Raw genomic sequence first — 14,636 nt, 5'->3', positions numbered from 1 at the left:
CGGATGGAATCTAATCAAGAAGAGAAGCAACCTAGATCTAAGGAGAAACTTCCAGACTGTTAGAACAATTAACCACTGCAACAACCTGCCTCCAGAAGCAGTGAATGTTCCAACATGGGAGGTTTTTAAGAAGAGATTGGACAGCCATTTGTCTGAAATGGTATAGGGTTTCCTGCCTGAGCAGGGGGTTGGACAAGATGACCTCCAAGATCCCTTCCAACTTTTATTATTATTATTATTATTATTATTATTATTATTATTATTATTATTATTATTATTATTATTATACCATCATCATCATCTGATAAAAACAGGTGGATAAAAATTGACATTTGCATCTGGAGAAGGAGGAGATAATATTGAGAGCATGGCTGAGGAAACATCTAATGATCCCCATAGGAGTTTATGAACTAAAATATGTACTCCAATGACTGACTTTTGATCTAAATAAAGCATGCAGAAAGAAGATTGATTTGCACATTAATTACTCTTGTCGACTCAAATAATTTCCAAACACATAGTAGAAAAAATATAAAATAATGGAAACAGAATGCCTTTGTTTTCCTGCATGATAAATAAAAAATTTCTTAATCCTTTCCGTTCCTTGTTAACAAAATAACAGCAGTCACTCCTGGTCCCACCTGTTTTGCACCCTCCTCACTTGCCATCAGAATGTTTTGGTGATTATCTATTCTTATTGATAAATACCATTGCTAGGCTGTTTTTGCAGAAGTTGATGTAATCCAAACAAAATATTTCTCAGAAGAAGACGTAGGGCATGTTCTCTTGAATTTGAATTTTATTGAGTTTATATACCGCCCTTTCCCGTAGGACTCAGGGCGGTTTACAAGGTACTTAAAACATCAATACAAAAATTAAAAAAACAATTAAAAAGATTAAATTAAATCCCTGAAAGAATATAAAAAACCCCAATTAAAACTCTCAGCCTGGGCGGGGGAGCTCGAAGAGCCAGGTCTTCAGGTCCCGGCGAAATGAACAAAGGTCGGGGCCAGTCCTAAGCTCCACGGGCAGCTGGTTCCAAAGGGCAGGCTCACCCACAGAGAAGGCCCTCTTCAAATCATAAGTTACACTAAATATGGCAGATTGACTGAAACTGATTAAAAAAAGTTCCATGAGATTACTATTTCACCATGATATAGTTCAGCAATTCATTCTGGCAGTTAATTTTTAGACATCATGTCAGCAATTAGTTTCATGTTTAGCTTAAAAAATATACTTTGAGCATTGAGCTTCAGCATTTGTTTTAGATCCACCTAAACAATCCATTTCATAACTTTCATAAGATAGTAAATGTAGAGTCAGTAGAATTTCTTGGTTATTTCTTCTGAAGAAAAAGACCTGTATGGACATTATTGTTATGCAAATTGTTGAACTGAATGGCTATGGTGGCAAGACTATATGAGAGAAGTAGAAAACAAAATTAAATAAATAAATGTGTACATTTTCAAAATTAAGAACTTGGGATAAAGGAGTCCTTAGTTTTGAAAATATGCCAATTTTCCAGGGCATTTTATAGACTTTTTTTTCATTTCTAGCAAAAACAATCTGCATAGTCACAGTTGTTGAGTCTGCTGCATCTCTGCAGCAGTCCTTGGAATGACCATGCAATAGTGTGATTAGCATGGACACATGATTAATAATTTTGTCTTCTCTATAACACACACAAAACTGTGTGTTTTTACTGGGTTTAGTAAAAAGAAGGAAATCTATTTTTTCTAATGGCTGCATTCATACATGGTGTAATCCATAATACGATTTATTTGAGTTAGTGCTTTGTGAACCTCTGTTGTGTTGCACAAAGTATGGTTTATTGCAGAAGTAGACAACTTATACAAATTAGTACCTTAACTGCTTGTTATTTCAAGAATGGAATATGTAAAATCTCTCTGTGTGATTATTTTATGCACAATTTAGTCAGTGAGATTAATAGTCTGAGTTCTCACAATATGCCACTCTATAAACATCTAGAATAGACAACCTTTAAAAAAAATACCCCAAGGTCCCCTTTCACAAATAATGGCCTCAATCCTACTCACTTTGCTTCATCATCATCACCATCATCATAAACCAATACTACTTAATACGGAGCTCGTCTTCCCCCCATCAGCTCAGCATTCAGTGGACTAAAGGAAAATGCAAATAAACTAGACCTTATTTTCAGATAGCAAGCACAATTAGTTTTGTTGTTAGCTGTGAAGTCATGTCTGACCCATCACGACCCTAAGGACAACGTTCCTCCAGGCCTTCCTGTCCTCTACCATTGTCCATTTAAGCTCAGGCCTACTGCTTCAGTGACTCCATCCAGCCACCTCATTCTCTGTCGTCCCGTTCTTCTCTTGCCCTCAACCTTTCCCAGCATTAGGCTTTTCTCCAGTGAGTCCTTCCTTCTCATTAGGTGGCCAAAGTATTTGAGTTTCATCTTCAGGATCTGGCCTTCTAAAGAGCAGTCAGGGTTGATCTCCTCTAGGATTGACCAGTTTGATCGCCTTGCAGTCCAAGGGACTCGCAGGAGTCTTCTCAAGCACCAGAGTTCAAAGGCCTCAATTCTTTGGCACTCAGCCTTTTTTATGGTCCAACTTTCACTGCCATGCCAACTCTCACAATATACCAAGATATAAACATCTAGAATAGACAACATTTTAAAAAAATACCCCAAGGTGCCCTTTCACAAATAATGGCCTCAATCCTACTCACTTTGCTTCATCATCATCACCATCATCATCACCAACACTACTTAATATGGGGCTCATCTTCCCCCCATTAGCTCAGCATTTAGTGGACTAAAGGAAAATGCAAATAAACTAGATCTTATTTTCATATAGCAAGCACAATTAGTTTTTTATTTTGTGTCACAATCCAGTGAAGGCAGCAGAACGTGCTCAGGTTTCATGACCTTACTTCTGTCCTGCCTACACAAAGGTCTCCATTTAAAGTCTTTCCCATTCTGGCTGTAGGAAAATTAACTGCAGGAAGACGGTAAGTGGAGCTGCAGAGGGCTGCAGAGGGCAGGGAAGGGAGACCAGGAGTTGTGATTGAGTCAGAATTACCCACATCTAGTTGTTTGGGAGAGTAGAAAGTATGAGTGGCTCTTGTGGAATATGGATAACTGTTTTTGCTCTAGGTATTAGAACATAAAAGTGAGATATGCCTTTCTTTTTTCAGAAGGAGGGAGAGATTGAGCAAATAAGGCAAAGAAAAAGAAAAGGCTAAAGAGTGTATGGAATGTTAAATAGAAAAGCTAGAGAGTAAGAAAGGAGAAAATAAACACACATTAAGGTAACAAAAGACAATCTTTTGTCACATGGGCCAATTTGGAATGTTGAAAACATGTGATGGACACACTTGCAAAATGGCCGGCTTGGCAATCTCCCCTATGTACAAAGTGATGGCCTTGTGGGCAAGACTAATCCCAATACAACCCATGTGTCAGAAGGCAAAACTGGCCTTCTAGGATTTCTAGGCATTTTCATAGAGTCCAAAAGCAGTATTTACTCAGTTTGATGGGCCAGGCATATTACCTATTTAGTTATTTCCACTCTTTCCATTCAGGAACTCCTAATGGCTCAACTAATATCCTCATTTTTTTAACACTCTGGGCAGGAATCTTGAGGTGAGAGGGGCTAACTGGCTGAAAACCACCCAGTGATTATATATTTACTACTTTTTGGTTTTAATTATAGTGGTGTTTATTATTAATGCTATATTTTGTTATATGATACATGTTATAAGTTAATATTATATATAGATTCCCTCCTTAAAGACCAGTCTGCTTTCATCTCTCATTCCAAAGTCATATTCTGCTTGTATCTATAAGTCAAATACCAACACCGGACAGTTCATATATTTGTGTAAATTACTAACTAACTACTACTAACAGTCTCCCTTAATTCTTTGTTAGTAATTTACACACACACACACACACACACACACACACACACACACACACACACACATATATATATATATATATATATATATCTGACTGATGAGAACATAAAGAGTTCAAAATCATCATATCAGCCTCCCAAAATTCTTTATTAGCAATTTAAATAATTTACACAAATAATGAGCTGTCATAAGTTGAGGTATCAAATCAAATATCCTGTGGATAAGCCTTGAGTCAGGCCAAAACAGGAATGAAAGAGTTAATTAGCAAGGTGCATTCAAAAAGCCTTGACAAATACTTAACACACATTTGCCTTGCCTTCTAGCTAATAAAAGAGAGAAAGAACCTGTGGCTCAGGAAGTTAAAACAACCGTCTAATATATAATCAGCCCAGGTTCGAATCTCAGATAAAGGGTATGACTGACTGATGAGAACATAAAGAGTTCGAAATGATCATATCAGCCTCCCAAAATTCTGTATTAGCAATTTGAATAATTTACACACACACACACACACACACACACACACACACACACACACACACACATATATATATATATATATATATATGTGTGTGTGTGTGTGTGTGTGTGTGTGTGTGTGTAAATTATTCAAATTATATATATATATATATATATATATATATATATATATATATATATATATATATATAAATTGAAATGAGGGTGGTAATGTGGATACTTTATAAATGATTCTTGGTTTCTAGGATGCTCCAATTTCTGAAGACATTTCTGTTTCAAGAATCCAACTGATTTCCATGGATCTCTCTGCCAGGACCACTCTTCTCTTTATCATCTCATGCTGCCTGTGGAATATCGAAGCCCGAGAGTATACACTTGCTCTCAGTGTGCCAAATGGGGGTAACTGGGGTGACTGGGGCCAAAGTAGATTTTGCGAGAAAGGCTATGCTCATGGCTTCTCCCTGAAGGTAAAAGTTTATTTTTCAGATGCTCCCTTGCTTCTGAATATTCCTTTGAAATTAGTCCTTCAGCTTTTTATTATCTGTCAAGAAGAGCAATCAAGAAGTAATTGCATTGATGCTTAGTCCTCTTTGATTCTATAATTAAAGAAAGGCATTGAGTTTGGTCTGGAATATTGTGTGGAAGATCTAATCTTGCCTCAAGATTGATCCATTGTCCAATATTTATGGGTAAATGTTGAGATTTCTGAGAGTTGAAGTCTGAAAGACAGCAAGTAGAGAACAGCTGATCTAGAACTTTATCAGGGTCATATTTTCTTAGGTGGAAGAAAAGCAAGGGGTAGGTGATGATACAGCTCTGAATGGAATTCGCTTGTTCTGTACCGATGGCACAGTAATTGAGTCTAAAGTTGGAACGTGAGTAACTGACTTTGTGATCATATTTTATTTTCTTGTCATGAAGAATGGGAGAAGAGATGACTGGTACTTAGCTCACTGCTACCCAGCCCTGAAAGTCAACTTTGAATAATGACTCACCTCTTCACTATTGGGGAATTCATTCATTCAAGGGTAATAGAAGAAGAGGTCTTCTTTTCAGGGGGAATAGTGCTTACAATATTGGAAGACAATTTGTGGAATGAGTAGCCCCTGTTGTAATGGATTCTGAACATGACATGGATTAGGAGAAGTCTTGGGAAAGAGATAAATTATTCTTTATTCCATTTTTCCTAGGGGTTTATGCCAGCAGCCACAAGACCCCTTTCCTCCAATTACTTTTTCTACAATAGTCTAAAGAGTTTGTTTGAATGTCAAGTATTATTGACAGAATTACTTAATGAACTTTGATAACCAAATGTAGATTTTAACTTGATTCCAAGCCCAGGATTTTACCCATTATGCCTCAATCTCTTGGACTGATGTCAAGTGTTTTAATTTAGACACTTATCCATCTTTGTCTTTTTTGGTAGGTGGGGAACCTGGACCAAACAACAATACTGCTACACAGGCTACCTGATTTCTTTTTCTCTGAGAGTGGAACCACCACAAGGAGACGGTGATGATACAGCAGCTAACAACATCCAGTTCACCTGCAGTGATGGTGCTACCCTGATTGGCCTAGGCACAACATGGGGTGAATATGGCCCATGGAGCCAGCGCTGCGTCAGAGGCATATGTGGGCTGAGAACAAGGGTGGAGGATTCACAGGGCATTGGTGATGACACAGCACTAAATGATGTGCATTTTTTCTGCTGTTAACAGTTGATACATGTTTCCTTATCTATCAATATTCTTTTGCTATGTATTGTTAAAGACTGTTAATTATAGTTAAATATTAACTTGAAAATAAAGAGTGTGTTTGGGCAAAACGTGGTCATGCAAGGTAACCACCCCCAGGTGTTACCTCTTCAGACAGTCCAGATTGGAGAGGGCTAAAGAAGGTAGCAGAAACCTCAAGCATTGACTGTTTCCCTTCTCATGATACTGTAATATCATGTTTCTGATTGCTTGCATGCAAATAAAATTATGTTGCATCTTCAAAGTCATTGGTTTCCTTCAATGAGCCAGGTATGGACCACAATAATACATATGCATTTCTTTCAGTTTATTTATTCTTGAACTCTGCATTTCATTAGAAAGAATACAGAAATATTAGAGAAAATAAACTATAACTAGGCCAGGATTGGTTAAGAACCAAAGAGAATTGATGCTAAGAAGGTTTTTGATTTTTTTTTATAAGATATTGAAGATGAGCTACAAGAGAGTTTTCTTCTTAGGTGAAGCCTACAAATAATCATTTAAACCAAATATCACAGAATGTGGCTTTTAAATCCGTGATATGCTGGCACTTAGAACAGCCAGGGGCTAATTTGAAAAACACCATAAAAAAAGCAAAGCAAGCCTGTTGTCAGAAAGTTCAGAACATTTTTCAGGACCCAACAAACACCAGGTGGATGTGGCAAGGAATCCAGGCCATCACAGTGTCTCTATTGAAATGCAAGGGCTGCACAGACTTCTTAAATGAGCTGAACACATTTTTTTGGAAGATTTGAGGTATCAAAGCTGTGCGCCATCCTGATGAGCAAATGCTTAGCTTTGATGTTGCCTCTGTCTGGAAAACATTGTGGAAAATTAACATGGTTGTTTCACTGTCATATATCACAATTCACTTAGGAGCCTCTGGAGAGTGCCTCACCATGTGAACCTAGGCTCTTCATGTAAACACTTGGGTCTCAAGAGGTTCATGTTTAAATGTCAGGAGCAACATTTTCAACTCGGCCTACAAACAAATTATGAAGCAACGGCATAACAAAGACAGATCATCTAAACCCTGTTCCATAGTCTCAGAATTTATTTTGAAACTATTTCTGGGTTCTGGGAGCAACCTTTGAGAATTCCAGTCAGAACTATGGAAAATCAGTAGTTTCTGCCATTTTTGAGGGGAAAAAAATCATAAAAGATCTAACATAAAGAAAGAAAAAATAAAAATGAGGAAGGGGAGAAAACCTTGTGTCTTGATTGTTTTAAAGAAAAACTCTGATCATCCCACAGCTGTGGAACAGCTTTTTTAAATTTGGGGGAATTGTTGAGAATCTACTGTTAAAAAAAAAGTTGGATAAAAAGTATTTTTGAGTCTGGAGAAAGAGGAGACAATACTGAGAGTGTCAACGTTGCTAACATTGAATGTTCTTGCTTTGACAAAAGATGAAGAAGCAGCTATTTCATATGTTAAACTTGTGTGTTACTGTTAAAGTTAGAATTAGTTATTGCTGGGAGGGAGGAGGAAGAATGTCTCTCAAGGCCGTTATGAAATAAGAGAAGATAAGAATTTGGCGGGTTGTCTAACAGAAGGGAAAACTGACCCTTCAAATTAATTGGAGAATGTGGTTTATGACAGCAATGAAAAGGAGGAGAATTGTGGTTAACATATTGTGCTAAGGGGAGTGGAATTCAGACTCCAGCTTCTCTTAGCAAGCTTTGTCGATGTTATAGGGCTAATATAAGACTTTTAAGGTAAACAATGCCTCAGAGTCCTTTGAAAAGCTCATTCCGTTGGAAACTTGACATGTCTGAGGAAACATCTGGTGATGCCTAGAGTTTATGAACTAAGATAGGTACTCCAATGACTGACTTTTGAACTAAAATAAAGGATGCAGAAAGATGAAGAGCTTCAGGAAGATCCAAGAGGATTGGGTTGCACATTAATTACTCTTGTCAATTCAACTAGTTTCCAAACAAATAGAAAAATATAAAGCAATAGAAGCAGAATGCCTTTGTTTTTCTGCATCATAAAGAAAATACTTCTCAATCCTTCCTCTTCCCATTCCTTGTTAACTGAATAACAGCAGTCACTGCTGGTGCCACCTGTTTTGCACCCTCCTCACTTGCCATCAAAATGTTCTTGATAAATACCATTGCTAGGCTTTTTCAGAGGTCCATACAATCCAAACAAAATGTTTCTTGGAACAAGATCTTAGGGCATGTTCTCTTCAGGTCATAAGTTACACTAAATATGGCAGATTGACTAAAACTGATTTTAAAAAGTTTCCAGAGATTATTATTTCACCATGAGATAGTTCAGCAATTCATTCTGACAGTTAATTTTCAGACATCATGTCAGCAATTAGTTTCAGCAATTAGTTTAAAAAATATACTTTGAGCAGTTAGTTTCAGCATTTGTTTTAGATCCACCTGAATAATCCATTGTCATGGTTCCGACAGACAGAGATGAGTAAAGCAGAACTCCGAGGCTTGAAAATTCTTCAAAGAACATGTTTATTAGTTACAAAGTATCAGCACGGTCAAAAGTGAAACCAAGTCTGAATACACAAGTAACAATTACCCAATTACAAAATATAATGTCCCATCCCACAAATCTATGCAAGCAACTACATCTGCCAATATTTTCATTTGGTGGGCTTTTTTATGCAACACCCAGTCCCTGGTCGCAGGAGGAGTAGATGACCTTGGTTACCACGGGACGAAAGATTATTTTGACCAACAAAGCACCTGGGCAACCCCCCTCCCTCTGTTCTATGTGGCAGCCTAGAGTGAGAAGAAAAAATGGCTGCAGCCATGCTCATTATAGAGTTGATATCCATTTCAAAACTTAAAGACAGTAAATGTACATTCAGTAGAATTTCTTGGTTAATTCTTCTGGAGAAAAAGATCTATATAGACATATTGTCATGCAAAGAGATATATATGAGATAAATATAAAAAATATTAAATCAATAAAAATGTGTACATTTTCAAAACTAAGAACTTAATGGGCATTTTACACACTTTTAAAAAATCTTTTCTAGCAAAAAACATTCTGCACAGTCACAGTTGTTGAGTCTGCTGCATCTCTGCAACAGTTCTTGGAATTACTATGCAATAATATGATTAGCATGGACACATGATTAATAATTTTGTCTTCCCTCAAATACCACACACAATACTGTGTGTTTTACTGGGTTTAGTAAAAAGAAAGAAATCTATTCTTTCTAATGGCAGAATACATACATGGTGGTAAGCCATGATATGGTTTGTTTGAGTTAGTCCTATGAGGACTACTGTTGTGGTGCTCAAACTATGACTTATTTCAGAAGTAAGCAATTTGTGCCCCCTCGCCCCATCATTTATGGGATTCCCGAACCTCTTCTGACTGTAATTATTAAAAATTAGCACTTTGACTTCCTGTTATTTCATGGGTAGAAATATATAAAATCTCTCTGCACAATTTAGTGAGTGAAATTCTCTAAGTTCTCACAATATACCTTATGTAATATACCAATACTATAAAAAAATACCACTAAGCTTGCCATAAATAATGGTCTCAATCCTACTCTGCATCATCATCATCATCATCATCATCATCATCATCATCATCATCATCACCACCACCATACCTAACATGGGACTCTCCCCTCCCCTGCCAGATGTTAAATGTGGTTCACAGCTCATACCTTGTTTGTATGGTTCAGCATCTTTAATAAATGTAATTAATTTAAAATATAATTAAACCAAGCATCAGCTAAGCATTCAGTGGACTAAAGCAAAATGCAAATAAACTAGACCTTATTTTCAGATAGCAAGCACAATTAGTTTTTTATTTCCTGGCTCCATCCAGTGAAGGCAGCAGAAGGTGCTCAGGTTTCATGATCCTGCCCTTACTTCTGTCCTGTCTACACAAAGGTCTCCAGTTAAAGTCTTTCCCATTCTGGCTGTAGGAAAATTAACTGCAGGAAGACGGTAAGTGGAGCTGCAGAGGGGCTGCAGAGGGCAGGGAAGGGAGAACAGGAGTTGTGATTGAGTCAGAATTACCCACATCTAGTTGTTTGGAACAGTAGAAAGTACAAGTGGCTCTAGTGGAATATGGATAACTGTTCTTATTCTAAGTATTAGAGCATAAAAGTGAGATATGCCTTTCTTCTTTCAGAAGGAGGGAGAGACTGAGCAAATAAGGCAAAGAAAAAGAAATGGCTAAAGAGTCTATAGCAGGGGCCTTCAAACTTGGCCCTTTTATGACTTGTGGACTTCAATCCCCAGAATTCCTCAGCCAGCATGGCTGGCTGAGGAATTCTGGGAGTTGAAGTCCACAAATCATAAAAGGGCCAGGTTTGAAGACCCCTGGTCTATAGAATGTGAAATAGAAAAGCTGCAGAGTAAGAAAGGAGAAAACAACATAAAGATTGCAAAATACAATCTTTTGTCGCACGGGCCAATTTGGAATGCTGAAACATGTGTGGAAAATGAAAATATTGGCTATTGTTTTTCTATGCAAGGTTTAAGCCCAGGTGAACTAAATCAGGACTCATGAAAAAAGTATTGAACCAAATGTTTGTGCTATGCTCAGTTTTACAATCCGAAAGAGATATTTGTAATCCCAATTGCAACTGTACTTTACTTAATATGATTTTGCTAAGCTTGCTTGTTTTAAATATATTTAGAACATAAGGACTGGAACTGTGAGAAATAGGGAGCTGAAAGTAGCTGATGGATGTGAGTTCCAATGTACGTAATGTGGAAAGTTATGTTCAACAGAGGATCAGCAGAAAGTGTAAGATTGCTGTCTGCAGTTTTAGGATGGGAAAGGGTATAAGAGATTGGGACCAGAGCTATTGCCATTGGCCAATAGCCGTCCTTGTTGGAACTGATATGTCATTGGTTCTCATTGCAATGGGTTGCTAATGTAAGTGATGTTGTGATGTTTGTCTATGTTCCAAATTATTGCTGAAAGAAACCTCTGAATCTTAAAGTAAGAATTATTGTTTTGCGTTTTTCATTGGGTTTTTCCATGACATATGTGATGGACACACTTGCAAAATGGCCGGCTTGGCAATCTCCTCTATGTACAAAGTGATGGCCTTGTGGGCAAGACTAGTCCCAATAGAACCCATGGGTCAGAAGGTAAAACTGGCCTTCTAGGATTTCTAGGCACTTACATAGAGTCCAAAAGCAGTATTTACTCAGTTCGATGGGCCAGTCATATTACTTATTTAGTTATTTCCACTCTTTCCATTCAGGAGCTCCTAATGGCTTAACTAATAGCTTTTTCCTCATTTTTTCCAACAGTTTTGGCAGGAACCTTGAGATGTGAGGGACTAACTGGCTCAACATCACACAGTGATTATATATTTACTAATTTTTGGTTTTACTTATTGTGTGGTGTCAAATATCAAATTTGGATCCATTCTATTACCGGTTTTTTTACTCTTACTGTGTGAAATTTGTACTAAAAGGCAATGTAGAGGAGATAAGCAGAAATGAGTCCATTAATGCAAGGATAGAAGGCATTTTGACTTGCAACAAATTGTTCAAATTATAGAAATTATGCAAACAGGTTCTTGACATATCTTTCTCAGTATCAGCTCAGCACCTCAGACTTATTTTGTAGAAATTAAAGTTGCAGCAAGATTCAGAAAATTATTTATTTGAATTTATTGTTAACCTCACTTTCTGATTTCTTGCTATGAGCCATAAATCCTTTAAGATGCTAATTGTAGAGGCCAGTTTAGTATATTGGTTAAGACACCAGACTGGGGACTGACTGGTGCTCTAGTCATGTCTTAGGTACAAAGCCAACTGGGCCAGTCCCTCTATCTCAGCTCTAGGAGAAGGAGACAGTGACAAACCATTTCTGAAATCTTACCTAGGAAACTGCAGGCTCAAATTCAGGCAGTTCCCTGGAATTAAGACTGATGCAAAGGTATAAAACAAAAGAATTTAAAAGCATGATTTCATGAGGGTGGTACTGTGGATACTTTATAAATGATTCCTGTTTCTAGGATGCTGTAATTTCTGAAGACATTTCTGTTTCAAGAATCCGATTGGTTTCCATGGATCTTTCTGCTAGCACTGCTCTTCTCTTGACCATCTCATGCTGCCTGTGGAATACTGAAGCCCGAATGTTTTCAGATGTGCTTTCTGTGCCAAATGGGGGTTGTTGGGGTGACTGGGGCCGAAAAATGGTTTGCCCTCAGGGCTATGCTCATGGCTTCTCCCTGAAGGTAAAAGTTTACTTTTCTGATGCTCCTTTATTTCTAAATATTCTCTTGAAATTAGTTCTTCAGCTTTTCATTATTTTTTAAAGAGGCAATCAAGAAGTAATTGTGTGGGTGCTTTACACTTTTGATTCTATAATTAAAGAAAGGTATTGAGTTCGGCCAGTGGTGGGATTAAAATATGTGAACAACCGGTTCTCTGTGTGGAAGCCACTTCTGGAAGTCCATTCTGGGCCTGGGCAACAAAAAATTAGCTACCGGATTGGCCAAACTCATGCGAACTGGCTGAATCGCACCACTGAGTTTGGTGTGGAGTATTATTGTGTGGCAGATTTCATCTGGATCCAATTCATTCTCCAATATTTACAGGTTAATGTTGGAATTTCTGAGAATTGAAATCTGAAGGACAGCAAGGGGAAAAAGGCTGATCTAGAACTTTATCAGGATCATATTTTCTTAGGTGGAACAAAATCAAGGGGCAGGTGACGATACAGCTCTGAATGGAATCCGCTTGTACTGTAACGATGGCAATACAACAGTTGAGTCTAAAGTTGGACCGTGAGTAACTGACTTTCAGATCATATTTCATTTTCTTGTCATAAAAAATGGGAGAGATGATTGATGCTTAGTTCACTGCTACCCAACCCTGAAAGTTAACTTTGTTGGTTTCAGAAGGGGAAGCTCATTCTCTGAATGAACAGCTGATGCTGAAACTGGGACTAGAAATTTTTGTGTTCCTGAGTGGTGCAGTGGTGTAGCTAATAGTTTGTGGGCCATAATAAGTGTATCTCTTCCCTTCCCTTCCGTTCTTCTTCCCTGACATGCATTCACTTCATCAAGAGATCTTATGGACTTTAGTCTTCCACACAACTCTCCCACTGTACAGTTTATGAATCTGTCTGCTGTTGTTATGACTCTCCTTGTCAGGCGATATGGGCTGCAGTGCTGTGCTGTTTCTGAAGGACAGAAGTGTGGCTGTTATTAATGTCATATGTGAAATTAGGGCAGCATTGGACATATGGGATATTATTGCAAACTCCTTTCTCCCCATGGGGAAGGGCCACATGGCAGCCAGAGGGGGCACTCAATCTTCGTGTGGCATGCCATGTTTAATGTAACCAGGGAAAATGAGACAGACTTCCAGTAAGAAAATGAGGCACTGAATTTCCAGAGACCTTGCTAGCTGAATAATGACTCACCTCTTCACTAGGGGGGGGAATTAATTCATTCAAGGGTAATAGAAGGCAAGAGTCTTCTTTTCAGGGGAAAGGGTGCCTCAATATTGCAAGACAATTTGTAGAATGAGAAGCCCCTGATGTAATGGATTCTGAACATGACATGGATTAGAAGTCTTGGGAAAGAGATATAGTATTCTTTATCCCATTTTTCCTAGGAGTTTATGCCAGCAGCCACAAGACCCCTTGATTCCAAATTTTTCCCCCTACAATAGCCCAAAGAGTTAGGTTGAATGTCAACTATTATTGATAGAATTATTTAATGAATGTTGATAACCAAATATAGACTTTAACTTGATTCCTAGCCCAATATTTTAGCCATTATGCCTGAATCTGTTTGTCTTTTTTGATAGGTGGGGAACCTGGACCAAAAAACAATACTGCTCCACAGGCTACCTGATTTCTTTTTCTCTGAGAGTGGAACCACGTCAAGGAATTCATGATGATACAGCAGCTAACAACATCCAGTTCAAATGCAGTGATGGTACTAGGCCGATAGGCTATGGCACGATGTGGGGTAAATTTGGCCCATGGAGTGATTGCTGCATCTCAGGTGGCATATGTGGGATAAGAACAAGGGTGGAGGATTCACAGGGTTCTGGTGATGACACAGCACTCAATGATGTGAATTTTTACTGCTGTTAATGTTTCCTCATCTATAAATGTACTTTTGCTATGCATTTTCAAGGACTGTTAATTATAGTTAAATATTAACTTGAGAGGGACACGGTGGCTCAGTGGGTTAGGACACTGAACCTGTCGATCAGAAGGTTGGCAGTTTGGCGGGTCGAATCCCGAGTGCCGCGTAACAGAGTGAGCGCCTGTTACTCGTCCCAGTTTCTGCCAACCTAGCAGTTCAAAAGCACGTAAAAATGCAAGTAGAAAAAAATAGGGACCACTACGGTGGGAAGGTAACAGCGTTCCGTGCGCCTTTGGCGTCTAGTCATGCTGGCCACATGACCATGGAGACATCCTTGGACAAGCGCTGGCTCTTTGGCTTTGAAACGGAGATGAACACCGGCCCCTAGAGTTGGAAACAACTAGCACGCATGTGCGGGGGAACCTTT

At 38.3% G+C, this 14,636-nt stretch overlaps 2 protein-coding genes across 2 annotated transcripts; both read left to right on the top strand.

Moving 5' to 3' along the window:
• Positions 1-4,685: 4,685 nt before the first annotated feature.
• LOC310640324 (vitelline membrane outer layer protein 1-like) lies at positions 4,686-6,104 on the top strand (the record flags this gene model as incomplete). The annotated part of the gene is made up of 3 exons (XM_083362539.1): positions 4,686-4,856; positions 5,170-5,264; positions 5,816-6,104. 3 exons carry the CDS (start codon positions 4,686-4,688, stop codon positions 6,102-6,104), a joined length of 555 nt encoding a protein of 184 aa, XP_083218665.1.
• Positions 6,105-12,169: 6,065 nt separating this feature from the next.
• On the top strand, positions 12,170-14,214 carry LOC310640323 (vitelline membrane outer layer protein 1-like; the record flags this gene model as incomplete). Its single annotated transcript, XM_083362538.1, has 3 exons — positions 12,170-12,340; positions 12,795-12,892; positions 13,923-14,214. 3 exons carry the CDS (start codon positions 12,170-12,172, stop codon positions 14,212-14,214), a joined length of 561 nt encoding a protein of 186 aa, XP_083218664.1.
• Positions 14,215-14,636: the final 422 nt, after the last annotated feature.

Source organism: Vipera ursinii, assembly GCF_947247035.1.
Source record: "Vipera ursinii genome assembly, chromosome: 4".
Lineage (NCBI taxonomy): Eukaryota > Metazoa > Chordata > Lepidosauria > Squamata > Viperidae > Vipera > Vipera ursinii.
The sequence above is the reverse complement of the archived record's forward strand: the minus strand, read 5'-3'. Positions and strand labels throughout refer to the sequence as shown.